Below are 27,421 nucleotides of genomic sequence, written 5' to 3' on the forward strand. Positions count from 1 at the left end.
AAATACAAAAACATACACATGGCTGAGACATGACATTAGGCTTGTTTGAGATGAGCTAGGCCTGCACCGCTTTGACTACCGCCTTGCCAAGCGCGTTGCATGACAGTTATAATGTCGTCCGACTTGCTCTGGATATCTGACTGCGCGAGCCGCGGAAATCTCACGGGAGCAAGGCGCTTGCAGTTTTCAGGGCTAGGCGACGCAGTTGCTCTCCACTGACTGCGCAACCTCATGCATGATGGGAAACGACTTGCTCTGGTTTGCGCAAAGCGCCAATTGGCTCAGAAAAGTTGTCACCACCTACAAGGAATTATGAGACGTCTATCTTATCCATCATTATTCCAGGATAAACTTCATGAACTGTCTCATAAATGCTGTCTTAATAAACATCTCTGCAATGGAGTTTATATCGAAATAACAGTATCAACCCCCCTGAACAAAATATAATGAGAAGAAAGTTATTTGAAGAAGCTCTTGGTACACAAACTGTATCCAATAATAATAATAATAATAATAAATAAAGACTTGATTCACATCAAATTGTGTGAATGAGTGAGTGTTATAGTATTTCTACCTGTTCTCATTATACCCCCACATAAAATCCAAAGGATAATTACCTGGCCAAACATTATCAGTGCTCTCGAAATTATAATTAGCTGAAATTATAATATATAGGCCTATATCTCGTTGCACACATCTTGCATGATAAAGCGTCTGCTGAATAATTCTGTTTTGCCTCAATATATATATATATATCACCAGCATTATTAGACCTTGGTACAAGCATGCTGCATGCTCATTGGCTCACTGACGCTGATGAGATTTACTCCTTAGGTATCGAAATTTGGTACCGAATGATATTTTTCAATACTCGATAGTATCGAAGCAATTTGCTCAGTATGGACGTTCGGTACCCAGCTCTATATATATATTAGAGCTGCACAATTTTGATAAAGACAAACAAAAAATCGTTGATTGCACTAGAAAAATGTTGATTATTTTGGTAAAACAATCCTCCTAACACTTTTGTCTGTCTTTTCCATAATTTTACATTTTGTCATTGATTGTGCAGCCCTAATCTTCTTGCAATGTTATTGATGTTAATCGCTGTGTTTTTCTATAACTGTTTGTCTATTGCATATCATTCTGCTACCCTTTTGAAATGGAGCAGCTTGGAACCGTAAAGAACTCATTCAATTTTACAGTTTTGTCTAATTGCACCTTATCTCATCTCATCACATTTCACCAAACGTACAAAAATATCCCTGTTGCCATAGAAACCTACTACCACGCTAACATCCCATCAACCCTGTTCAAAAACATTAACCCAGTAGTGAGAAAACAGTGATAGCATTAGTATAGCATAGCAGTAGTATACCCACCTGACACAGCACCTTGACTGACGTGTCCAATTGTCCAATGGTTGTGGTTCTCAGAGCCTAAAGGAGGTGGGTCTGGTGCAGCAGGAGTCAATGGCAGTGGAGCAGGAAGCCCTTCGGGGTCTGTTCCACCAATCGGAGGACTGTTCCAGGCGGGTGTTCCCAAACTGCGGCCAGTAGGGGGTGAGTAGTATTTTCATTGGTGAACGTGAGGAAGGCGGGTGTTATTACACTATTGGTGCGTTTGGTTGGAACTCTTAAAGTCATAAATCTTGTCATGTGACCAAGTCGTATACAAGGAGATGGTGTTTGGGCGCACTAGTTAGATCAGAAAGTCGGGACCAATTGGATCCTTTCTTTCTTGATGCAGGTGGTTTGATACATTTTCAATCCTAGTATGTCAACATCATATTTTTGATGTTGTCTCATGATACTCCCATGTTCATAATAAAGTATCATTGTAGCACAAAAGGTGAAAGGTCACTGATGCGTCACAACTCATAAAATTCTGTGTCATGGGACTTGAGTTTTAACACTGGTATTTACCACTTGGTCAACCATTCGAGTGCAACATCCTGGTGAAAGATCTGACTTTACGAGGACCGGACAAACTACTACTTGCATGCTATATGGAGGTAGGGACAACCTGGGCTGGACTCTCTGAGTAACACTTTTATACTTGAGAATTGCACTTTCTCTCTGGATAAGGGCATCTGCTAAATTCCTAGAATGTAAATGTTATATACTGTATAAATGTTGGCGCCAAACTTAGAATACCAGACTTTCTTTCAGTGGTTCTATTAGTTCTATTGTTCTACCATTGTGTTGCTAGGCAATATTCATTAATTGTTCTACTATTGTGTTGCTGTGCAATATTAGTTATATTGTTCTACCATTGTGTTGCTAGGCAATATTACTTATATTCTTCTACCATTGTGTTGCTAGGCAATATTACTTATATTCTTCTACTATTGTGTTGCTAGGCAATATTAGCTCTATTCTTCTACTATTGTGTTGCTAGGCAATATTAGTTATATTCTTCTACCATTGTGTTGCTAGGCAATATTAGTTATATTAATCTACTATTGTGTTGCTAGGCAATATTATATTATATTATAATGTCATTTAGCGTACTGAACATTCTATGGGGAAGCATTGGTCACATATTGGTACCTTGCAGATAGAAAGTTGTGGTTATTGGTTGTATTGTATGTTTGTTCCAGATGGTTCTGTGGGTCGCTCCCCATGCACCCGTGCCGCTGCGCCACGCCCCCCCAGTCATCGTCATGACGATATAGACAGCCCCTCCCCTCAGGCCTCTTCACCCACAGAGACGGCCCGTTGCCAGCGTCCATCTCTCCCCAACCTGACCTCTTCATCCACCTCCTCGCCCTCCTCCGCAGCCACCTCCCCCTCCTCTGGCATGAAGCACTCCTCCTCAGCCCCCCCTCCCCCGCCCCCGCTCTCTCGCCGTGGCAACGCCCCCTCCCCTCCCTCCTCCTCATCCTATAACAGAGAGAAACCGCTCCCACCCACCCCCCCCAACAACACCCCGCCCCTCCCTGCCAAACCTCCCCCGTCGCCCAACAACAGCAGACGACCTCCGACCTCTGGAGGAAACCCCTCCTCTACGTCCTCTTCCTCCTCTTTGGCCCCTCCCCCTCCTCCCTACCGCGTGGCTAACGGTCCGTCTAGCCCCGTCGGCACCGAGCTGGCGCCGGATTTACCACAAAGACACAACTCCCTTAGCAACAAGAGGCCAGCCCCCTCACCAGGAGGCCACACCCCCACCAGAGGCCCCGCCCCTCCTCCACCTCCCGCCTCCCCAACCCCATCCCAAGGAGGTATCAGACCCCCTCCGCCTGTTAGAGAGCCACCGGGCAGAGGAGCAGGTAAGACAACACACGCACATGGAGAACATTTCATTGTTAAAGGAGAATTCTTGTTATTTTTAAAGGGGACATGCATTATAAATATCTTTTTTCAGTGTCTAGCATTGTATTATAGTAATAGGCGTCAGTATCAATGTGTCTGTGTCTCTAAATACCATATTGGCGGATTGCCGTCATTCAGTTCCGACCATTTCCTGCTCGATTTAATTAGGTCATTCTGATTTGACTCGCATCGTGACGTCACGTGGCGAGGATGGAGCGGATAATGATCCGATTGGCTCTGTGGTTGTAGCGCACCAAACGGGGTTTGACAGAGAGCGAGCGAGAGAGAGAGGGAGAAACAGATAGACCCTCGCGACAGAGCACACATACACACACGCGCGTCGCGCTCTCGTCTCTCGGTCTGTCTCTCTCTCTCCCCCTCTCTATCTCTCTCTCTCTCTCGATTCGGGAGCATAACTAACGCCCCGTCTATAGCTGTAGTGCACAGTGGAAGACTTCCTCAAACGGGAGAGGGAGAGAGAGAAAGAGAAGGGGACCTGCGTATCTCACACAGGCAGCTGTGTTTACACAGTGCTCCGTGTCTCTCTCTCTCTCTCTCTCTCTCTCTCTGTCTGCCACTCGCAGACTGTGTGGATGACTGTCACTGAAAGCGCTTATGGGCGGAGCCCAGCCAATAACAGGCTGAATTCCTGAGGCTGGAAAATGATGCTTTTGAGTACTCCATTAGAAATATAAAACAATGATTTAAAAAAAATAAAATAAACCTTACAGATGTCTTCCATAGACTCACAGGAATTGTGTAAAGTTGCCCAAATAGTGCTAGGAATAGCAATGCATGTCCCCTTTAATATTGACCTTTTATTCTATCATCTGATATCATGTGGATTGATTGTCAATTGGATAACCTTTGAGCAAGTTGTATTTTTTTGGGCTCTCTGGTTGGCTGTAGCTCTCTGGTTGGCTGTAGCTCTCGTGGCTGTAGCTCTCTGGTTGGCTGTAGCTCTCCTGGCTGTAGCTTAGGGCTGCACGATTTTGGGAAATAACAGACGGATATTGCGATTGCGATTATAATTTAGAAAAAATTAAGCAGCCCCACAGAGGTTTATTGTAAAATGCGGCTTGCATCTGGCCTACACGGTGGGTCTGTTTGGGACACCGACCCTGACATTTTTTCTTTTTACCTGGGAATCGATACCGGTACCCAACGGTACCTTTTTTTTCTGTACTTTACTCTCCCTCTCTGAAGTCTAAACTTCACAACACACAATCTAAAACCCCTTACCTCCCTCTCCCAAACCGTTCCTACAACAACTTGCAAAGGCGGCTGAGTGGCGCAGTGGGCTAGGCGCTCGCCACTAACACAGGAGATGCTGGTATCGAGCCCAGCTCTCAGCGTTGCTACCGGCTTGGCCGGCCGTCATACTAACACAATTGGCAGTGTTGGAGGGTGGGAAAGCCGGTGGGTGGGGATTGGACGTTGTGGACAGCGACTCCTACAGGTCGGTTGGGTGACGCCGCTGTGGCGGAATCAGGAAGCATCGGGGGCAGCGTGAGCCTCCCACGCGTTACTCCTCGCCACTGAGAGTTCGAGCTGCTGCGGTGAAAAGATGCGACAGGCTGCCTCCTCGTGTACCGGAGGGGACACGTGATGCAAGGCTTCTATCCTCACTACAGCTGACCAGTGGGAGGCAACGTTCAAGACAGGGGAGGGAAGAATTGGAAATACGAAATTGGGACGGGAGAAAAATAGAAAATAAGGAGAAAAAGTGGATACAAATAAAAAAAAAAATTGCAAAGGAGATCTTGTATCTCAATGGGACTTCCTGGTTAAATAAATTGTAAAAAAGAAAAAGAAAGTAATAATAATTTGCGATATTTTTTTTTGTGCAATTTGATAATTGCATCATTTCAAATTTCGATTTAAAATCGATTAATCGTTCAGCCCTACTGTAGCTCTCTGGTTGGCTGTAGCTCTCTGGTTGGCTGTAGCTCTCTGGTTGGCTGTAGCTCTCCTGGCTGGAGCTCTCTGGTTGGCTGGTTAGACACCACACACACAGACGGAGAGAGAGAGAGAGAGCACTCTTTTTTCTCTCTAATTCATTAACTGAGACAACCAGCCAACACAGACATCACATCTACAAAATCATGTACTAACATCTCTCCCCCCCCCCCCCCCCAAGCCCCTCCAGTTCCAGGACAGCAGTCATCGAGGTCGGCTGGCCGAGAAGCCCCGCCCCCCCCTCCATATAGGACACACGGTAGCCCCTCCCTCTCTGACCCGCCCACCCGGGGCAAACCCCCCCCCCCACCTACCCGTACCCCTGCCGGACCTCCCCCACCTCCCCCTCCGCTCCGCAACGGACACTCCTCCTCCATCCCTCGTTCCTTCGTGGGTGAGTTTGTCTGTCACTCCATCTCTCCGTCTCTCTTTCTCTGAACGGGAACTGTATAAGATAAGACATGTCATGACGACCTCATCATCTCTGGGATGTTACTGTGTGGGATGTAGGACTGACCTTCGAATTTCATTTTGGAATTCGAAGCTTCGGGGCCGAGATTTGATTTTAATTCGAAGCTTTGAGATAAATTTATTTTTTTATTTTTTATTAAAAATAAATTTATGTTGTGGGACTTGTACAGCACTTTGTTCAACTTTGTCAGTGCTGTAAAGTTTAAACCTTTTAAAATCTTAGACAAACGAAACACTTTGCTTTCATGAAATATTGTAAGCCGTCATTTGAGGCTTTATAAAAGCAGCACAATGAACACAAATCTGTCAGTGCCGAGTCCGACCTCATCTTAAATAACAAACGGCATTGCTTGTTGTAGTTAACAAAGAGAGGCAGAGTTGATTTAGATTTTTTTTTTTAAATACATTTACATTTTTTCTTTTTTTTAATATATTCGAATTTTATTTTCATGCCCATCGAACGAAGCTTCGAAGTATTTAAGACAGCCCTAGAGACGACCTCATCATCCCTGCTTACTGTGGTTTATCATCCAAACAGTAAAGTGGGGTCCAGACCATGTCCTTGATCTTGTTTGAAGGAGAACTTGGGACACTATCACTTCATTCTCTCTCCTAGCCTGCTGTCCTCTCTTCTCCGTCCTCTCTTCTCCATCCTCTTCTCCGTCCTCTCTTCTCCGTCCTCTCTTCTCTGTCCTCTCTTCTCCATCCTCTTCTCCGTCCTCTCTTCTCCATCCTCTTCTCCGTCCTCTCTTCTCCGTCCTCTCTTCTCTGTCCTCTCTTCTCACTCCTCTTCTCCATCCTCTCTTCTCTGTCCTCTCTTCTCCGTCCTCTCTTCTCCGTCCTCTTCTCCATCCTCTCTTCTCCATCCTCTTCTCCGTCCTCTCTTCTCCGTCCTCTCTTCTCCGTCCTCTCTTCTCCGTCCTCTCTTCTCCGTCCTCTCTTCTCTGTCCTCTCTTCTCACTCCTCACTTCTCACTCCTCTCTTCGCCATCCTCTCTTCTCCGTCCTCTCTTCTCACTCCTCTCTTCTCCATCCTCTCTTCTTTGTCCTCTCTTCTCCGTCCTCTCTTCTCTGTCCTCTCTTCTCCGTCCTCTCTTCTCCCATCCTCTCTTCTCCATCCTCTCTTCTCTGTCCTCTCTTCTCTGTCCTCTCTTCTCCGTCCTCTCTTCTCTGTCCTCTCTTCTCCATCCTCTCTTCTCTCTCCTCTCTTCTCCGTCCTCTCTTCTCTGTCCTCTCTTCTCCATCCTCTCTTCTCCGTCCTCTTCTCCATCCTCTCTTCTCCGTCCTCTTCTCCATCCTCTCTTCTCCATCCTCTCTTCTCTGTCCTCTCTTCTCCGTCCTCTCTTCTCCATCCTCTCTTCTCCGTCCTCTCTTCTCTCTCCTCTCTTCTCCATCCTCTCTTCTCCATCCTCTCTTCTCCGTCCTCTCTTCTCCATCCTCTCTTCTCCATCCTCTCTTCTCCGTCCTCTCTTCTCCCTCTTCTCCATCCTCTCTTCTCCATCCACTCTTCTCTGTCCTCTCTTCTCCATCCTCTCTTCTCCATCCTCTCTTCTCTGTCCTCTCTTCTCCATCCTCTCTTCTCCATCCTCTCTTCTCCGTCCTCTCTTCTCCGTCCTCTCTTCTCCGTCCTCTCTTCTCCATCCTCTCTTCTCTGTCCTCTCTTCTCTCTCCTCTCTTCTCCATCCTCTCTTCTCCGTCCTCTCTTCTCCATCCTCTCTTCTCCGTCCTCTCTTCTCTGTCCTCTCTTCTCCATCCTCTCTTCTCCATCCTCTCTTCTCCCATCCTCTCTTCTCCATCCTCTCTTCTCCGTCCTCTCTTCTCCATCCTCTTCTCCATCCTCTCTTCTCTGTCCTCTCTTCTCCATCCTCTCTTCTCCATCCTCTCTTCTCCGTCCTCTCTTCTCTGTCCTCTCTTCTCCATCCTCTCTTCTCCATCCTCTCTTCTCCATCCTCTCTTCTCCATCCTCTCTTCTCCATCCTCTCTTCTCCATCCTCTCTTCTCCATCCTCTCTTCTCCATCCTCTCTTCTCCGTCCTCTCTTCTCCATCCTCTCTTCTCCATCCTCTCTTCTCCGTCCTCTCTTCTCCATCCTCTCTTCTCCGTCCTCTCTTCTCCGTCCTCTCTTCTCTGTCCTCTCTTCTCCATCCTCTCTTCTCCATCCTCTCTTCTCCATCCTCTCTTCTCTGTCCTCTCTTCTCCATCCTCTCTTCTCCATCCTCTCTTCTCCATCCTCTCTTCTCCGTCCTCTCTTCTCCATCCTCTCTTCTCCATCCTCTCTTCTCCATCCTCTCTTCTCCATCCTCTCTTCTCCATCCTCTCTTCTCCGTCCTCTCTTCTCCATCCTCTCTTCTCCATCCTCTCTTCTCCGTCCTCTCTTCTCCATCCTCTCTTCTCCATCCTCTCTTCTCCATCCTCTCTTCTCCGTCCTCTCTTCTCCATCCTCTCTTCTCCATCCTCTCTTCTCCATCCTCTCTTCTCCGTCCTCTCTTCTCTGTCCTCTCTTCTCCATCCTCTCTTCTCCATCCTCTCTTCTCCGTCCTCTCTTCTCTGTCCTCTCTTCTCCATCCTCTCTTCTCCATCCTCTCTTCTCCGTCCTCTCTTCTCCATCCTCTCTTCTCCGTCCTCTCTTCTCTGTCCTCTCTTCTCCATCCTCTCTTCTCTCTCCTCTCTTCTCCATCCTCTCTTCTCCATCCTCTCTTCTCCATCCTCTCTTCTCCGTCCTCTCTTCTCCGTCCTCTCTTCTCTGTCCTCTCTTCTCCATCCTCTCTTCTCCATCCTCTCTTCTCCATCCTCTCTTCTCCGTCCTCTCTTCTCCATCCTCTCTTCTCCATCCTCTCTTCTCCATCCTCTTCTCCATCCTCTCTTCTCCATCCTCTCTTCTCCGTCCTCTCTTCTCTGTCCTCTCTTCTCCATCCTCTCTTCTCCATCCTCTCTTCTCTGTCCTCTCTTCTCCATCCTCTCTTCTCCGTCCACTCTTCTCTGTCCTCTCTTCTCCATCCTCTCTTCTCCATCCTCTCTTCTCTGTCCTCTCTTCTCCATCCTCTCTTCTCCGTCCTCTCTTCTCCGTCCTCTCTTCTCCATCCTCTCTTCTCCGTCCTCTCTTCTCCATCCTCTCTTCTCCATCCTCTCTTCTCCGTCCTCTCTTCTCCGTCCTCTCTTCTCTGTCCTCTCTTCTCCATCCTCTCTTCTCCATCCTCTCTTCTCCATCCTCTCTTCTCCGTCCTCTCTTCTCCATCCTCTCTTCTCCATCCTCTCTTCTCCATCCTCTTCTCCATCCTCTCTTCTCCATCCTCTCTTCTCCGTCCTCTCTTCTCTGTCCTCTCTTCTCCATCCTCTCTTCTCCATCCTCTCTTCTCTGTCCTCTCTTCTCCATCCTCTCTTCTCCGTCCACTCTTCTCTGTCCTCTCTTCTCCATCCTCTCTTCTCCATCCTCTCTTCTCTGTCCTCTCTTCTCCATCCTCTCTTCTCCGTCCTCTCTTCTCCGTCCTCTCTTCTCCATCCTCTCTTCTCCGTCCTCTCTTCTCCGTCCTCTCTTCTCCATCCTCTCTTCTCCGTCCTCTCTTCTCCATCCTCTCTTCTCTGTCCTCTCTTCTCCATCCTCTCTTCTCCATCCTCTCTTCTCTGTCCTCTCTTCTCCGTCCTCTCTTCTCCATCCTCTCTTCTCTGTCCTCTCTTCTCCATCCTCTCTTCTCCGTCCTCTCTTCTCTGTCCTCTCTTCTCCATCCTCTCTTCTCCATCCTCTCTTCTCCGTCCTCTCTTCTCCGTCCTCTCTTCTCCGTCCTCTCTTCTCTGTCCTCTCTTCTCCATCCTCTCTTCTCCATCCTCTCTTCTCCATCCTCTCTTCTCCGTCCTCTCTTCTCCATCCTCTCTTCTCCATCCTCTCTTCTCCGTCCTCTCTTCTCCGTCCTCTCTTCTCTGTCCTCTCTTCTCCGTCCTCTCTTCTCTGTCCTCTCTTCTCCATCCTCTCTTCTCCATCCTCTCTTCTCCATCCTCTCTTCTCCGTCCTCTCTTCTCCATCCTCTCTTCTCCGTCCTCTCTTCTCCATCCTCTCTTCTCTGTCCTCTCTTCTCCATCCTCTCTTCTCCATCCTCTCTTCTCCATCCTCTCTTCTCCGTCCTCTCTTCTCCATCCTCTCTTCTCCATCCTCTCTTCTCCGTCCTCTCTTCTCCATCCTCTCTTCTCCGTCCTCTCTTCTCCATCCTCTCTTCTCTGTCCTCTCTTCTCCATCCTCTCTTCTCCATCCTCTCTTCTCCATCCTCTCTTCTCCGTCCTCTCTTCTCCATCCTCTCTTCTCCATCCTCTTCTCCATCCTCTCTTCTCCATCCTCTCTTCTCCATCCTCTCTTCTCCGTCCTCTCTTCTCCATCCTCTCTTCTCCATCCTCTCTTCTCTGTCCTCTCTTCTCTGTCCTCTTCTCCATCCTCTCTTCTCTCTCCTCTCTTCTCCATCCTCTCTTCTCTCTCCTCTCTTCTCCATCCTCTCTTCTCCATCCTCTCTTCTCCGTCCTCTCTTCTCCATCCTCTCTTCTCCATCCTCTCTTCTCCGTCCTCTCTTCTCCCTTCTCTCTTCTCCGTCCTCTCTTCAAGTTCAAGTTCTTTAATAGTTGTCATACAGAAGTACAGAATACTTTCATACAAAATGCTTCTTACTGTTACGCTCCAGAGACTGTGCTAGACAAGATAGTATCAAATAACATAGTATAGCATGTAAATTAGAAGAAGAAAATGAGGTCACAGTGTTCGGTATAGACATATGTACAATGTTCTGAGTTACCATATAATATACAATACTATGCAGTGTACTAATGTACAGTACTATATAGTGCAAAGCAGATATAGTACTCTCTTCTCTGTCCTCTCTTCTCTGTCCTCTCTTCTCCGTCCTCTCTTCTCCGTCCTCTCTTCTCCGTCCTCTCTTCTCCGTCCTCTCTTCTCCGTCCTCTCTTCTCCATCCTCTCTTCTCCGTCCTCTCTTTCCTTATCTTGTCCTTCTTTGCTCTGTTATAGAAATGTACCCCACTGTACAGCGAGTCTCGCACTAACCAAGCATCATGAATTACAGTCGCACCATTATTATTTTTTCAGCTGCAACCAAGAAGATAGTGCGTGTGTCGTTCTGTTGTGAGGAGGACATTTGACGATCAGACAATAATGAACCTTGCCAACGTGTTCTGTGTCTCGAGAGCTCAGCTGGATGACGCCACCTGGTGGAGAGAGCAGACCTCTAGTGAACTGCAGAAGCTATTTCCTCAATTATCAATCCTCAAACTGTAGTAGGTCCAACGGTACTTTCGGTACTAATATGCTGTGCTTGACCAGGTGTTTCCTCAAGTTACTTGTGTTACCCTGCCCAGCTTTGCATTTTGCGCTACAAATATTGCAGCGAGCGTTGTCTGCATCTAGCTTTGTAAAGTGTAACCACACTTGCGACCGTTTTTTCGGCTTGCCATTGCCCCGACTGCTTAAAGCTTTGTTGTTGTTGAATCAAGTCAAATCCTAGATAAGTGTGTATTGTGCGCTGTAAACGAAACGTTGATGTCATCGGATGAAAAAATTTATAATAATAATAATATACGTTTATAAAAAAAAAGAAAAAAAAAGAAAAACGGATTCGGTACCCATCCCTAGGTCCAACCCAAGGACAGCTGAAGAAATAGTTGAGCAAATAGTGTCTGCAGTTCACGAGAGGTCTGCTCTCTCCACCAGGTGGCGCTCGCTGCTGTGGGCGTCGTCATCCGGCAGAGTCTCTCGTCGGTCGGTATCTCAGTTCTGTTGAGATGCACAACGCATTGATACGTTTGACTGTCACTCGTACTCACAACAAAATGATTAGCAAAATGTCCCTTTAACGTCTTCCAGAGGGTCTCTGAGGCCTTTTACTGCTGCCATCACTAGAACAATGCCTTCGTCCACTTCTCCTCTAGATGACTTTGAGTCCAAGTATTCCTTCCATGCTCTGGATGACTTCCCTCTTCCAGACGAGTACCGACACTTTACCAAGATCTACCCTAGCAAAGCTAACAGAGGTAAACACACTTTACCAAGATCTACCCTAGCAAAGCTAACAGAGGTAAACACACTTTACCAAGATCTACCCTAGCAAAGCTAACAGAGGTAAACACACTAACAAGATCTACCCTAGCAAAGCTAACAGAGGTAAACACACTTTAACAAGATCTACCCTAGCAAAGCTAACAGAGGTAAACACACTTTACCAAGATCTACCCTAGCAAAGCTAACAGAGGTAAACACACTTTACCAAGATCTACCCTAGCAAAGCTAACAGAGGTAAACACACTTTAACAAGATCTACCCTAGCAAAGCTAACAGAGGTATACACACTTTACCCAGATCTACCCTAGCAAAGCTAACAGAGGTAAACACACTTTACCCAGATCTACCCTAGCAAAGCTAACAGAGGTAAACACACTTTACCCAGATCTACCCTAGCAAAGCTAACAGAGGTAAACACACTTTAACAAGATCTACCCTAGCAAAGCTAACAGAGGTAAACACACTTTAACAAGATCTACCCTAGCAAAGCTAACAGAGGTATACACACTTTAACAAGATCTACCCTAGCAAAGCTAACAGAGGTAAACACACTTTAACAAGATCTACCCTAGCAAAGCTAACAGAGGTATACACACTTTAACAAGATCTACCCTAGCAAAGCTAACAGAGGTATACACACTTTAACAAGATCTACCCTAGCAAAGCTAACAGAGGTAAACACACTTTAACAAGATCTACCCTAGCAAAGCTAACAGAGGTAAACACACTTTAACAAGATCTACCCTAGCAAAGCTAACAGAGGTATACACACTTTAACAAGATCTACCCTAGCAAAGCATACGGATTACAGATTGGGACTTTTTCTTATATTTTTTTATTAAATTGACCTAAATGCTGAAACACTTCTACTGATTCAACTGACCTCTATGTTTGTGTGTACGTTTGTGTGTTTGTTTGTTTGTTTGTTTGTGTGTTTGTTTGTTTGTTTGTTTGTTTGTGTGTTTAAGTTATGAGGGGAGCGCCTCCTCTGCCACCTGTCGGGAGGTGAACCAGCCAATGCCAGGACAGCAACACCTGGACAGGAAACCACACTGGGGCTTATGCACACACACACACACACACACATACACATACACAGAGGCACGTATGTACGCAAACATACAGTGTATACAATTACATAAACACACTCACAGACACAGTGCAACTATAGGGACACATGTCAACTGTACATGCTCTAACACACAGATGGATAAACACACAGATGCAGATACAGGAAACCCTCGTTCTCCAGTCATTCTTACTGATTCAGACACGCACTCCGACACACACACACACACACACACTTCTTTTGTTGACCCTACAGCAGCCAGCTTCAAGCCATCATCATTAACCATCTCCATTCCATCTCCACTTCATCGACACTCACCCCCTGTCTGCCGGTGGGGGGGGGGGGGGGGGGGGGCATGATGGACAGCTGGTGTTCCCTCAACCGTCCACGTCTGCAGAACTGCAGAGCAAGAGACCCGGAACAGAGGAAGAAGAACTGTCTGGGAGGAAAAGAGGAATTCTAGAACTGATGACTTTAAAAAGAACAGAAGACTGAGTGATTTCAAAAGATGGGAACTGTTTATAATTTTTTTAAAGGAATGGTTATTTTTAAAAAGGATGGAACATTGACATTTCAGAGGAAAGGTGACTTTTAACAGACCCTTGGTCCTGCGCTGGCCCGGGACGGTATAGCCGTGGCTCCAAAATGGCAACTTTAAAGCATGTTTAAAACCCTTGGAAACTGTACACACTGTGTCGCCTTTTTCCCCCTCATCTCGCTCGCGTTTGCTTATTCGATCATGCGTGATGTTATCGCCACGGACACCGGAGGTCCAAAGTTCCTCACCCCCGGAGCGTTGACTCTGCCGTTGCTACGGTAATCTTCATGGTAACCCATGGTAGCCCTACATATCGGGAAGCTAGCTGAACATATTGGGGGGGGGGGGGGGGGGGGAATAATTTGATTCACAACGAAAAAGCCTCCTGAATGCTGCCTCCGCTGTTCTCTCGTCCACTTTCCTGAACTGATCCAAGACCACTTCTAGTCTCAACTGTACGTTTTTCCTGGAATTAGACCCTATTTTCACTTTTGAAATGCGACACACATTCGTATCTGGCTTTTTGAAGAGCGCTCTAGCTGAAGAGAACTGTTAGGCGCCAGGCGTGGGAAGAGTCTACCTCTCTGGCCTGCCAGCTCGTTTGGGGGGGAGTTAGAGCCCCAAGTTCTAGATTGGAAAAGCCATATTTACCTTTTGCCAGGCCGTCGTTATATGATTAAATATGAGTAAATATGATTTAGCTCTTAATCAACCTGCCCTGGTTAGATGCAAATATATAAAAAAAAAACATACTAGTTGTTTAGGATCTTAGTTCTGGAGAGGGGAGTAAATGAGGGCTCTTCATAATGGGAGGCAACCTCCTTGAAGGTAGATGGTGAAGCCACCATGTTAGACGCTGTTAACACTGTAAGCCAGAGGTCAAAGGTGATCTAAATGCAGAGATTGTTTTTGGAAAGCAGGGATATCTTTGCTGGAGGGTTACAAAACTGAGCTTAAATATTCTCCTGCTTTGGGGCAGACGTTCTTTTTCTTTGCGTGTGCAGTTCTCTCACTGTGTGCAGAAATGATCTTGTCCTCCTAATACATATTGGGCGACACGTGAACCAATATGACTAACCAAGTGCACACTTATTCGGACATTGGGCGGTTTCAAGACTTTGCGCCTTTCACTGACGGAGGTCAAATAGTGAATAATCTTCTTGACTGATGCCTCATCCCTAAACCGCAATCCTGTGGTTGCCACAGCGACCAGACGACAGGCGTACCGCATCCGGGAACATTAACACTCTACCCGTCGCTATGGTAACTACTATGACGGTATCCACTGGAACCCATTTTGTCAACCGAAGCAGAGCCCTTCAAAGACCAGGATGGGACGACATCGCCATGAAGCTGTTCCAGAACGGCCTCCGCTGGGAGAGAAGCCATGCTGTGGACGTGTCACTGCCTACAGCTGGACCTCGTCCTCGTGTCATTCTGGCTTCCTATCTGACGCCACTGTCTCAGAGATACAGCTCTGGTTGAAGACACACCCACAGGAGGTGGGATCTGGCTATTGGCATCGCTCTCCTGTATATACATTTTTTTTAAGGGATATTCTATTGGGAACAATCTGAATGGGACTTCTTTAAGGAGGTCGTCTCCGTAAGTGCCAAGAGAGGCAGAACTGAACTTTGAAAACTCTCCCCGAGCTAACTTCACCAACCCACCCTCCCTGCGTGCTGAGACCCTGGTGGTCTCTCCCTGGGTGTGGTGGAGTGACGGGACCCGGGGTGTACCATGTTTGTGGAATAGGGGTGGTGGAAGGGAAGGATGTGAGCGAGACAATCGCGGGTTAATGATCAAGTCTTCCGTCTGTGTGATGATGATGATGATGATGTGTTGGTGTGTGGGATCCTGCAGCAAGGGGACCTTCCCTCCCTCCCTCCCCCCCTCCCTCCCTCTTCTCTGAGAAAAGACTGATGCATGTTATCTTTCTTTGCTCAGTCTCAACTGTGTTAAAAGCATGACAGTTGTCCTCATGCCATGTTTTATGATGGATGAATGAATGAATGACTTTTATTTATATAGCACCCTTCACAGCACGAATGCACAGGGTGCTTTACACTACAGCTTAGTATATAAAAACAAAATCAGAACTAAAGGACAACAACAACAGACGGCAGTTAAAAAAAAAATTTAGATAAAATCATCAGTCACTAATTAAAAACAAAACTATAGGAACAGTGAGGACAAGAAAGAGTGCCTATGTATGACCAAAGGCCTGTCTAAACAAGTGTGTTTTTTTTTCATAATTTTTTTTATGATTATGACCAAGAGCCAAGGTGTTCGCTGCATGTTTCACAAGTGACGGGTAGTTTATTTTTCTCCCAGGAAAATCCACCCTGAAGTACAACTCACGCATTATGTCTATGATATTGTACACCGTGGTTTTGACGAAGTATCTCCCTAAGCTAAATACCAGAGAGATGAGACTCTAGTGACGTTGTCATCAAGAGATGAATATTCTGGAGACACTGGGACACTATGACGGTAACCCTGGTGATTTTACTGTGATATGGGTGCGTCTTTTCTGATTCTGTGCTGTAAGCACTACATTTAACATCATTAAACTGCTTTGGATGTGATGACTCAAACAAAGATTCTGTGAGCAACACAAAGTCGGTCACTAATTCATTCATGTCACTGGACCAAGTCCAACAAATTCAAAGTCCTGATGCTCTGGTCTCCAGCGTAGGGAGACTGTTGTCTGTGTTCATAGATATTGATATTTCTGTCTTAGGGTGGAATTTCCCTTTAAAGCCCCCCCGCCCCAGTGACCTCACCAACACTGTTGTAAACAGGCTTTGAGATGAAATCATGGGGTTTAATCATTGGCCAAATGGCAGTAAAAAGGAATTCCTGCTAATTGAAATGGGTACAGTTGCACACTCCCTCTCCTCATCTCTGTCTAGCTGAAACACATTTTAAAGGTGCTGTAAGGGGTATTTATTTTAGTTTTTGTTAAATAAGTGGTATACATGTTAAAATAATGGCTCAGACAGCCATCACTTATATATATAGTGTTGGGTCTCCCAGTCACTCTGCTCTGCAGTAAAGGGAAAATACATTTTCTGGTATCCCTTCCCACTTTATCCAATCAGAGGAGAGAACTCCACACTGCAAAAATGGTCTGACAAAAATAAGAAATAAAAACTAGTTTTAAGAAAATGTGTCCTTAAAACAAGTATAATAATCTACCAGTGCAGTAAGCAAATTTGTCTTGGCAAGATTTCTTCTTGGTCTTCTTTCAAAATATTTAGGGTTCTCTCCTGATTGGATAAAGTGGGAAGGGATACCAGAAAATGTGTTTTAAACCTTTTTGTTTACTGTAGAGTGGAGGGACTGGGAGACCCAAACACTATATATATCAGAATGTAGAGCTACTTAACACATATTTTAACAAATAAATACCATTTACAGCCACTTTAACATAGCTAATGGAGACACAACCCCAACCATACCATGCTTGACCATGGCTAGCCCCAGCCAGGCTGAACAGAGCTAATAAGGCATAAAATGCATAGGATTTGTCGACTAATTGATTTGTTGATTATTGACAAATCTGTAAAATGTAGAATTATCCACATGCAATAATGCACGAGGTACCTCTCTCCAAATCAGGAAATAATAACTTGTTAAACATAAGAATAGAATAATCGACTAACAAAGTCTAAGACCAACCTGACTGATCAGTCGACTAATCGACTGCTTGGGGCCCTAATTGTACATCACATCATGTCCTGTGAGAGTAACCTGACCATTTTCAGAGAAGAGTCTGAACTGGGTGATGAGGTCGGTGTAGGTGGGCTTTATTCTGAGAAATCTGTTAAACGATGTGGATCCAATGTCGTTTAATGCACGATGATGTTGGTTACGACGCTAATCGATAGTACAGCTATGTGGCAGCGCCGGGGAGTAAAGTACTACTAGTGAACTATTATGGAAATCTATGGTCATACTTATAGCTGCTCATAGTAAACATGGCCAGAAATACTGATCACAATCAAGATTGTTTTTTTATCAGGTTCTATTGGGAGCACATCATTTTGTCATGTTGATTTTTCATGAAAACAAATTGTCTTGTGACCCTGGTTCTTAAAGTAATGGGTTGGGGACCTAAGATGGATGACTGGGCTACTTGTGTTGATTTCCTGCAGGGTAGCCTGTCATGTCAGGGGGATCATTTAATGTCTTCACCACCTGATCTAAAGGCCCTTCTTAAACAACCCAACAACCCATCATCCAGGCTGGGCCCTGAGATTCCTCCCTACCCTGAATTTGGCGAGGTGACTTTACACTCCAGGTCTCATTCCTCAGCTTGTCTCCAAGTTCATACTACTAAATCCTTACTACTAAGCCTGGGCTCCAAGTTCACACTACTAAATCCTTACTACTAAGCCTTGGCTCCAAGTTCACACTACTAAATCCTTACTACTAAGCCTTGGCTCCAAGTCCATACTACTAAATCCTTACTACTAAGCCTTGGCTCCAAGTCCATACTACTAAATCCTTACTACTAAGCCTTGGCTCCAAGTCCATACTACTAAATCCATACTACTAAGCCTTGGCTCCAAGTTCATACTACTAAATCCATACTACTAAGCCTTGGCTCCAAGTGCACACTACTAAATCCATACTTACTAGATACTACCAAGTCTTGGCTATTTTTGCCATGCATTTATTTGATGACGGACCAGGCAGAAAGTGACAAGCAGAGGCTTGGGGTTTGGTTTGGGACCAGGCAGAAAGTGACAAGCAGAGGCTTGGGGTTTGGTTTGGGACCAGGCAGAAAGTGACAAGCAGAGGCTTGGGGTTTGGTTTGGGACCAGGCTCTTGCCCCTGGGTTGATGTAAAAGACAGCTTCTGTCTGGATGGTTCACCAAGCCACATCTAAACACAAACACACTCAGTCGAGGATGTTTTACTTAATCCTTTAATCCTCTGCTATATTTGCACCTTTTACTTAGACTATGGCGTGATGTATTATCTAGACAGAATCTCTACATTATCTATCTGCACTGTGATATTAGACCTATGTTAAATGTTTTATTTTTTGTATCTAAATCAGGAGGCTTGGTAGTACCGTAATACTACTGATAAAACATCCATTTTGATCTGAAGACTAAATGAAGTGAAAACGTCAATGTTGTTTCAGTGTTATCGAGATTATTTTCCTACTGGCTGTAGCCATGGCAACAGCAACCCTCCCTTAACGGTCTCTTAACCCCCCTCTTCCTCTCCTACTCCTCCTCTCCCTCCTTCCATCGCTGGTATTTTGCCTTATTACACATTTGCTGTAAGAAATGTTGATTCAGGACTTGTATAAAAAAGAAAATAAGATGATGAAAATGTGTTAATTGTTGAAAAGCTTTCTATTTCTCCTAGATAACAATACAGTTAGCGCTTACAATGAGTGTGTTTACATTTGTGTCAATATTGAGTCATATTTGGGATGTTTGAGTGCTGGCGCATGTAAACATTAATATAACAATTATTTTGGTTAATATTGAGATGATTATTTAACACGATTTCTCATTGACTTTGGAAACATGCATTCATTGAATATGACCTGACCATAACCTGGCTAAAAGTCAATTATCGTGTTTTCATAATCGTTGGAAGCCAAATTCATAATAAAATGTGCTTAATTGCACAGGTGTAAAACATAAACAAACTGTTTATGATGACACAAATCCAGATTATGAGGGACCTAAATACGATATGCCACATCTTATATCGCAGGTTTCTGCAGTGTATTTCTTAGGGACGCACCGATATGTCATTTTTTAGGCCACTACCAATATCCGATTTTGTGGTGATATTGACGGTGATACACTGTTGGAAACACGTCTGATAATAATGTGGTATTTTTCATTTATTCACAAATAAAGCCCACAACCATGTAAATGAAAGGAGAAATTAAGTCAAATCAATTTGTTCTTTAAACAAAGTTATTATTTTTTTCACTTGACATGATGCAAAACTACCTGTGATGCCAAATAGCGGCTGACATTTTTTTAACCGTCTGTAGTGTGGCAGTGAAAGGGTTAACCTGTAGTGTGGTAGTGAAAGGGTTAACCCTTTGTCATGTGGCAGTGAAATGGTTAACCTTCTGTATTGTCACCGTGAAAGGGTTCAATATTAAGCTATTAGCATCTTATCCCAAATAAGACCTTAACTTGGCATACAAGGTAGTATCCAGAATACCGTTAGCATGTAAACACACTCTGTTAGTCTGCAGTCAGTCCTCCAGGTGATAGTGCTTACAATTAGTCTAATATAGATTCATGTTTAAGGCTTGTTGGGACTAAATAACAAGTGTTCAGGCTATGAGGAGACTGTCCTTCTCTTTTTACACTTTCTTTCCCTGTATTTCTCATTTGAGGTTCTACGGTGGACTTCACAGGGAGCTGTATTAACAGAGATAACACTCTCCATGGTTCTTTCTCTCTCTCTCTCTCTCTGTCTCTCACACATGTATCTCTTTCGTATTTAGAGTATGTGGTCCTTCGAAGCAAAAACTTTTTTGATGTTATTCCTCTCTCTTATTAGACTCTTGAGCACATGGGTAATACTACACTGAAATATACACTCTTTGGATTCTCTCTAATCCCAGGAGCTTAACCCCGTCAGTCCTTTCATTTCCAGCTGTTGTACCAATTCAGCTAAAACATCAGAGATTAAAAACTCAATGTGTAAATAACTGATGTGCGGTGTGTGTTTAAAGTGTCAACCTTGTTCACAGTGGTGTGTCAGTCAGACAGCTTCAAAAGTGTACTTTCACCAGCCCTATAACCCACAGTATACAGTATAGGAACCTATAGGCCAGTGGTTTTCAATGTGGGGGTAGTTCTTCTTGAGGTAGTTCTGGGGGTAGTTGCTCTTGAGGTAGTGGAAAATGGGGAATAGTTAGATCTCACTGACATTTTAGTCAGCAATGGAGTGCCCCACTCAAATCTCCTAACAAAGAATCTTCTAAGGGGCCCAGGGGGCCCTGAAACAAAACCTTATCAAATGGGGGGGTCCTTCACATGAAAAAGGTTGAGAACCTCTGACCAAGGCTATGCAATTCATCAGTTTATCCAGACATGAAGACAAGAAGTTCATTTATTATAATAATTTCCTCTCTGTGCGTTCAGTAGAAAGCTATCCGGATGCAAGCTAGCCCAGCTTAGCATGAATGAATGGAAGCGGATATGGACCACTAGCTGTAGAAAACTTCAGGAGATGTGACCAACGGCTAGGCTAGCTGGTCCATATTTGCTTCCATTCAAATAAACCCAACCCTTACCTTCCCCCCATAGAATTATGTCCAATAATTGACTGGACCCCCAACCTAAAAATACGGATGGACCTCATGCCCATCTTGGTTAACTATTTTATATTTTTATCTTGTCTTATTTTATTTCATTATATATATATTTTTTTAATATATTTTATTTCAGTTACCTTTTCAGATATGAGTTTTTGGGGGAATGTGAATGAATACAACCATTCATTGTATCTTTCTCCTTATTTTAATTGTATTACTAATTACATTCTGTGTTTGTATTCTATATTATTTGTGTGTGAGGTGTGGACGCCAGGAAGACTAGGGGTCATTCATCAAAAATAAAACAAAAAACACAACATAACATTGGACACGGTACACAGGATACCCATGCATTTCTTTCCTCGGACGCTTGATGGCGCTCTCAAAAAGAACGAATTATTTCCGGGTTCAGATGTCACAGAACCCGGATGCTTGTGATGTCATCTGCAAAAACACACATGCGGCAAGTTGGATGCAAAAACGTTGACATCGTCACACCGTACTAGTGACTGTATTTTCGTCCCGTTTGACAACTGTTTTCTTTCGGGGTTTTGAAAAAGAAAAAGAAAGAATGGAGGAATCCTTAATAAAGTTATCGGTCACCGTGGAGGAGGAGAAGAGAAATGCACCAAAGAAGAGAGAAGCTGAGGCACCGTTTGATCCGGTAACGGAGGACCAAAAACGGCAGAGAAACGTGAAGAAACTGGCTGTCCTGGGAGAAAGGGACGCGCAAATCAAACTGTTAGAAGATCTGGTGTTTGGAGCTGAAGACGAGCTGCTCGACAGGCTGGTGGAGGTAACAGACTTGTTATTAGCCAAGTGGAGTGTTTGCCAGCCAGTGGTGGAAGTACACTCAAGTGACTTTATCTAAAATAAAAGTAGAAATACCCAGATGAAATAGTACTCTGATACAAGTCCGCCAGTCAAAGTTCTACATGGCTATATAGATAACGTAAACAAATTGAATCAATGCATTATAATTAAAGGTGCTATAGATAACATTCGGCCACTAGATGTCACTAGAGCACCTTCATGTCATTTGTCCAACCAGGTGCATTCCACATAACATGGGGAAATGGGAACTAGGGTCGGGAGGGGATACTTAAGCATTACATCACACGCAGGAGTGGTTTGTGACCAATAAACCATGCCTAGGGGTGGTTGTTAGGCCCGAGGCGCAGCCGAGGGTCGTTAGACCCCCCTAGGCATGGTTTATTGGTCACAAATCACGACTGCACGTGGTGTAAAGCTTTTATACAACTGCCAGATTCATCCAACCTTATTTCTATACAATAAACACACATTAATCGAAGATTTATTGAAAAAACCATCCGCCAGAAAAAGTAGTTCCCACAACTCCATGTGGAAGCAGCTTGAAGTGCATCCAACCAAACTAACACATCCAACTGTGTATTATTGGAATGATTGAGAGAAGTTGCCTCATGTGGAAGCAGCTTGAAGTGCATCCAACCAACTAACACATCCAACTGTGTATTATTGGAATGATTGATTGAAAATTTATTAAAACGTTTTCTTTGCCCTATAGGAAAAAAACGTTTTCTTCGCCCTATTTTTTTATTTATTTCTTTTAGCCTAAACTTAACCAGTTGGAAACCAGGGGTACAGTAATAAAATTAGCAATCAACCAATCAATCAATTCAATAGACCATGCTCACTTAAAACAGCGCTGCTTCTCTCTCAGTCTGACTCCCCTGCTGTTGCAGACAGGAGTGTGTGTGTGTGTGTGTGCGTGTGTGTGTGTGTGTGTGTGTGTGTCACAGTGTGTGTGTGTGTATGTGTGTGTGTGTGTGTGTGTGTGTGTGTATGTGTGTGTGTGTGTTTGTGGGTACGCCAGCGTCGGACAGTGTGAGAGAGAACGCTGCAAGAAAGTAGGAAGGAAGAAATTTAAATCAATCAATTAATCTATCAATCAATCCGCGATTTTTCTTTTGTTCTAGATTGAGTCAAGACCCATCAATTACATCATCCAACATTGTTTAAAATACTAACACGTTCCCCTTGACAGAATCGCTTTATATTTAGTCGTTATGACGCTATCAACATATCCATTTGTTAAAGATTATTGTCCGCCATCTTGTTTTTTCCGACGGAGTGATCCGGCGGAGTGATGTGATTCGGTGGTGGGCGGGTCCTGGGACCAGGAGCGTGGATTATGAAGGATACATACGTGTAAATGGACTGTTTCAGCCAATCAGAATAGAGAAATTTGCATGCCGTTGTATAAATGCATGTAAATAACAACATTAATTTAGGACTCGCCAACATCAATAATCTTTTTTGAAGGAAAAGCAATACTTTTATTCTAAACCTTTCTAAAAGCTTTGTTGGTGTATTGTAAAAAAACAAAACAAAAAAAACGACTACATAAAATTGTATCTATAGCACAAAATTTGTAGGTCCAACATAAATGGTGAAATAAAATTAACAATAGGGTAGATTATGATACAGACGGTTAGTAGCAGCTCTTGTCACATAAATTGGCAGTTTGCGTCTGTTTTGATCTTTGATTGTAGATATAATGTATGTTTGTAATGTTTGCTGGAGCCACTTTATCCAGAACGGCACACCCCGGTCAGAGAGCGGACACAGACACAGAGAACAGTCCTTTGTAGTTCAATTAGGATCGAATGATTGAATGAGAATTCATCATGAATTGAAAATGGGGGACCCTGATGTAAACAAGACGAAAGTCTTTCTCTGGTCTGCATCCCTTTAACAATTGTGTGTATTGAGCCGTACTGTTTGTACCCATTCTACAATCTGTTAATAAAGTTTTCAATCGGGGCGCCCAAGTGGCGAACCATGTAACGCGCTGCTTTGCGATGCGGCTGACCCGGATTCGATTCCCAGACCCGGCGTCCTTTGCAGAATGTATTCCCCCCCCCCGCTCTGTCTGTCTGTCTCTCTCTCTCTCTCTCTCTCTCTCTCTCTCTCTCTCTCTCTCTCTCTCTCTCTCTCGATAACATTTGTCTAAACATTTTTACTTTCCCTTGTTTTTACCAGCACATACATATAGATTTGCAAAATATTTCCTACAGCCGCGGTTATTACCGCATGCACACAAAAAATAAAAAAATAAAGTTTGAATGCATTTTTTTTTTTAGTAGTAGTCTACTCTTTATAGCATATAGCCTGCCTCTAGTCTAAATGTCTATCTTTAGAGGATGACTTTGCAGCATGAATATTGTTTGGGATTCGGCAAGCACGCATTAGTTATTGAAAGTGAAACACGGATTCGAAGTTTCCCCTCTGGTCGTGCGCAGTTCACTCAGTGTCGCGGGCAGGGGTGGTTACCCCTAACCCCCCCGACCCTTTCTTATTATTATTACTATAAAGTTACTACTTTATAATAAAGGCATTCGTTTTGTGGCATTATTAACATTATATAGTTATACGTTCAATAACATCAGCGTATTTACCGGACCATAGCAAGGCAAGCAATACTCTATTCATATCTCAGTTCCTTTCTTTGCTCAGAGCGTGCTGAGTTGTCCCATTCTGCGGTCTGTTAATAAAGTTTTCAATCAGACAAGTGTATAGAACGAAGGGCTTTTATTATAACATTCGTTGCAGACAGTAAAATCATTATGTCTCGTTTAGTACTCCTGAGGAGCGATGGTAGTCCACTCCGGCGGAGAGTTAAAGCTAACGTTATTAGCCGTGTTGTGATGAGCTGACATTCAGGACGTAAAAAACTAATACGCGCTTGCCGATTGGTGGTAACACACTGCATGACGCTACAACGTGTGACGCGTCTCTCTTCTGACCAATCAGTGGTCTGCAATGTTTCACGTGACTTTTCTGGTACCCAATAGGGTCGCTTGGAACCTCGATAGAGGAGTAGGGTATATCTGCAGAGCCGCAAGCCCAACGAGAGGAGGGTAATTTATTATTATTATTATAAAAAACAGCGGTGACGCGGTATTCAGCCTACTCTGCGGTGGCCGTGATGTAACAGCGATACCGCGGTAATGCGGTAATCGCGGCAGCTCTACATACATACACTGTAGTGTTAGGTGACCCTATTAACTGTTACACCGCTGAACGGCATGCTGGGTACAGCTCGCTAGCTAGCCAGGTAGCACAACAGTCAACAGCTGGGAGAACAGAAAAGAAAGATGAAGAAAGAGAGACAGGATATGTTACATTTACATTTAGTCATTTATTTAGCTGACGCTTTTATCCAAGATGTTACATGGTAGCAACGTTTTGTGTGTTTTGCCCATCCCTGCTCAGAATCAGATGATAGTTAAATACATCTGGAGGGGTCTTTAAACTCTACACAGCATCTCTGGGCATCTACAGTATATATCTGTTTTAACCCCGCCTCTATCCTTCTCTCCTGCCAATCACCAGGACGGAGGCAAGCAGAGTGGAACGCTATTGGCTGATGATGACGACGATGATCCCAGCGAACCAAAAAAAAATAAGAAGAAAAGGAAAAAAAATGTGATCAGAAAAGCTGCATGGGAGGATGAGGATGATGCACAAGAGGAAGAGTAAGAAAGGCTTTGTGTGTGAATGTGAATATTGTATGTTTGATGTGTGTAATAAGCATTACATTTCTCAGCAGTGAGAGAGAATATTCGTTTTTCCTGAGAGGAAGAGCAGTTGACACTTTACATTATTGTAAATTACTCTCTCTCTCCCACTCTCTCTTTCCCACTCTCCCATCTCCAGAGTGGACATGAGTCGACGTTTCCGTAAAGACCTGACCAAAGGAACGGCGGAGTCAACCATGACTAAACGCAAACTACAGCAGAGGATGAAGGAGCAGTGAGTAGATACAGAAACACACACACCACACACACACACACACACACTAGGGCTGAGCCAGAACGTTCGGACGTTCGTTTGTTATGTTGCCGTTCGAATCTTAATTACCGTAATGGGTTCGAACCTCCGCTTTTTTATTTGTTTTAAATTTTTAAATGTCTGTTTAATTTTTTTAAATGTATTTTACATGAAAATTGTATATCAGAATGTGATATATATCAGAATATCACACTACTGTGTTGTGTTTACAATCATTTGAAAGTCACGCGCGAACACAGGACAACAACAGTTTAGTCGGGATGAGGAGGTGTCACCTTATCAGGAAATGAATCAATCACCCGTCTTATTTCATAATGCAACGTTTCCGAATGGAAAACATTACACAGGTATGTTATGCACGTTAATTAACACTTTGTGCACCAACAACGAGTATACTCGTTATTGGCTGCCATGCGTTGAGCGCCAGGAACGAGTAATCTCGTTTTTGGGATCAATATTTCATTTTTTCGCCATGGCATTCATAATTCATCCAGCCTCCCTCCCGGATGCAGCCGGACTCTGGTCTGATATTGCAACGCCTCAATACCGCCCCCGGTGGATTTCGGGCGAGTTACACTCCAAGCCAAACCGGAAGTGGCGCTCGGTGCATCTGGGAGAATCCTCCGGCAGTAATATCTTGTAGTGTGGGTCTAGATACACACTCGAGTACATTGGGATCGCTTTCGAAACGCAATAATCAATATGATTTCGGCGTTTATTGCGTCATACAAACGGGAAATTGATCTAGCAGATCGACATCAAATAATTGGAATATTTTTCCTCCAGTCTCATCGGTGAACGGTAAGAGGAATCTAACGTTATTTTCAGCTCGATTGTCCATTTCTTTGTTTGCAATCAGTCTGATCAACGTATCATATGTGTCGGGCCTATAACTCGCGTTTTAGGAATTACTGCAGAAAACTCTAAAAACATACTTATATTCACGACGGTATTAACACGTCAATGTATGAATGAAAAAATATAACGTTCCCACATCCGGAACGATAGATACCTGATGTTGAATGGGCCATAGTAATGTTGATATAGCTATAATATTTAAAAAGTTATAGCCCTGCAAAGAAGGTAAACATCTCCATAAGCTTACAGCGCTGGCAGACGGGGCCCAAAGATGGGTTCAATGGCTGGCGGCCAATGTGTTAAGCTATGCAGAGCGCAGCCCTTTAGCTTGCTAACGTTAAGATAGCAGGAGCCGTCGGCCAACAAAGATGTTGTTTCAACAAATGTATTCACTGAGGGCGGCTAGGTGGTGTAGTGGGCAAGGCGCTCGCCATCAACGCTGGAGACGCTGGGTTCGAATCCAGCTCTCGGCGTTGCTATCAGCTCGGCTGGTCGTTCATACTAACACAATTGGAAGTGTTAGGGGTGGGAAAGCTGATGGGTGGGTCCTGGGCGTTGTGGACAGCGACCCCTACAGTTCGGTCGGGGCGCCTGCTCAGCGAGGGAAGGATCTGGAGGGAGGTAGTGTGACCTTCCACACGTTACACTCTCCCGGTGAGAATCTGCGCTGCCAGGCTGGCTGCCGGCTGGCTGCACATGCGTCGGAGGAAAGCATGTGACAGTCTCCGGCCTCCCGGACCAACAGTAGGGGGGAGTGCGCAACAACCAGGAAGGGGGTTGGGAATTGGCATAACGACTAAACAGTGGCATGGGAGAAATATCGGAAAAAGGAGGGGGGGGGGGGGGGGGGGGGGAGATAATAAAAAAAAAATAAATAAAAAATGTATTCACAAAATGGATTACCATCCAAATGATATTGAAGCCTCCTGTGACTAGTAACTAACCGCAGCAATATGTGCATATGCGCTACGTTATGCGTAAATGTGCGCTATGTGCCTAAAGTCAAGACTCG

The 27,421-nt window shown here is 44.4% G+C and overlaps 2 protein-coding genes across 2 annotated transcripts in view; both read left to right on the forward strand.

Moving 5' to 3' along the window:
• Window positions 1-13,187, forward strand: part of LOC311240329 (WAS/WASL-interacting protein family member 2-like) — a 40,149-nt gene extending 26,962 nt beyond the window's left edge. Inside the window, exons 4-8 of the mRNA XM_084328908.1 lie at window positions 1,437-1,562; window positions 2,603-3,271; window positions 5,455-5,667; window positions 11,664-11,765; window positions 12,762-13,187. Coding sequence (XP_084185034.1) covers window positions 1,437-1,562; window positions 2,603-3,271; window positions 5,455-5,667; window positions 11,664-11,765; window positions 12,762-12,802 — 1,151 coding nt within the window. The 3' untranslated portion in view covers window positions 12,803-13,187. The remainder of the gene's footprint in view (window positions 1-1,436; window positions 1,563-2,602; window positions 3,272-5,454; window positions 5,668-11,663; window positions 11,766-12,761) is intronic.
• Window positions 13,188-21,170: 7,983 nt separating this feature from the next.
• The window catches only part of utp18 (UTP18 small subunit processome component), a 36,373-nt gene continuing 30,122 nt past the window's right edge, over window positions 21,171-27,421 (forward strand). Inside the window, exons 1-3 of the mRNA XM_084329407.1 lie at window positions 21,171-21,511; window positions 25,093-25,235; window positions 25,417-25,512. Of these exons, the coding sequence (XP_084185533.1) occupies window positions 21,287-21,511; window positions 25,093-25,235; window positions 25,417-25,512 (464 nt within the window). The 5' untranslated portion in view covers window positions 21,171-21,286. The remainder of the gene's footprint in view (window positions 21,512-25,092; window positions 25,236-25,416; window positions 25,513-27,421) is intronic.

Source organism: Notolepis coatsorum (genome assembly GCF_963971535.1).
Source record: "Notolepis coatsorum genome assembly, chromosome: 14".
Lineage (NCBI taxonomy): Eukaryota > Metazoa > Chordata > Actinopteri > Aulopiformes > Paralepididae > Notolepis > Notolepis coatsorum.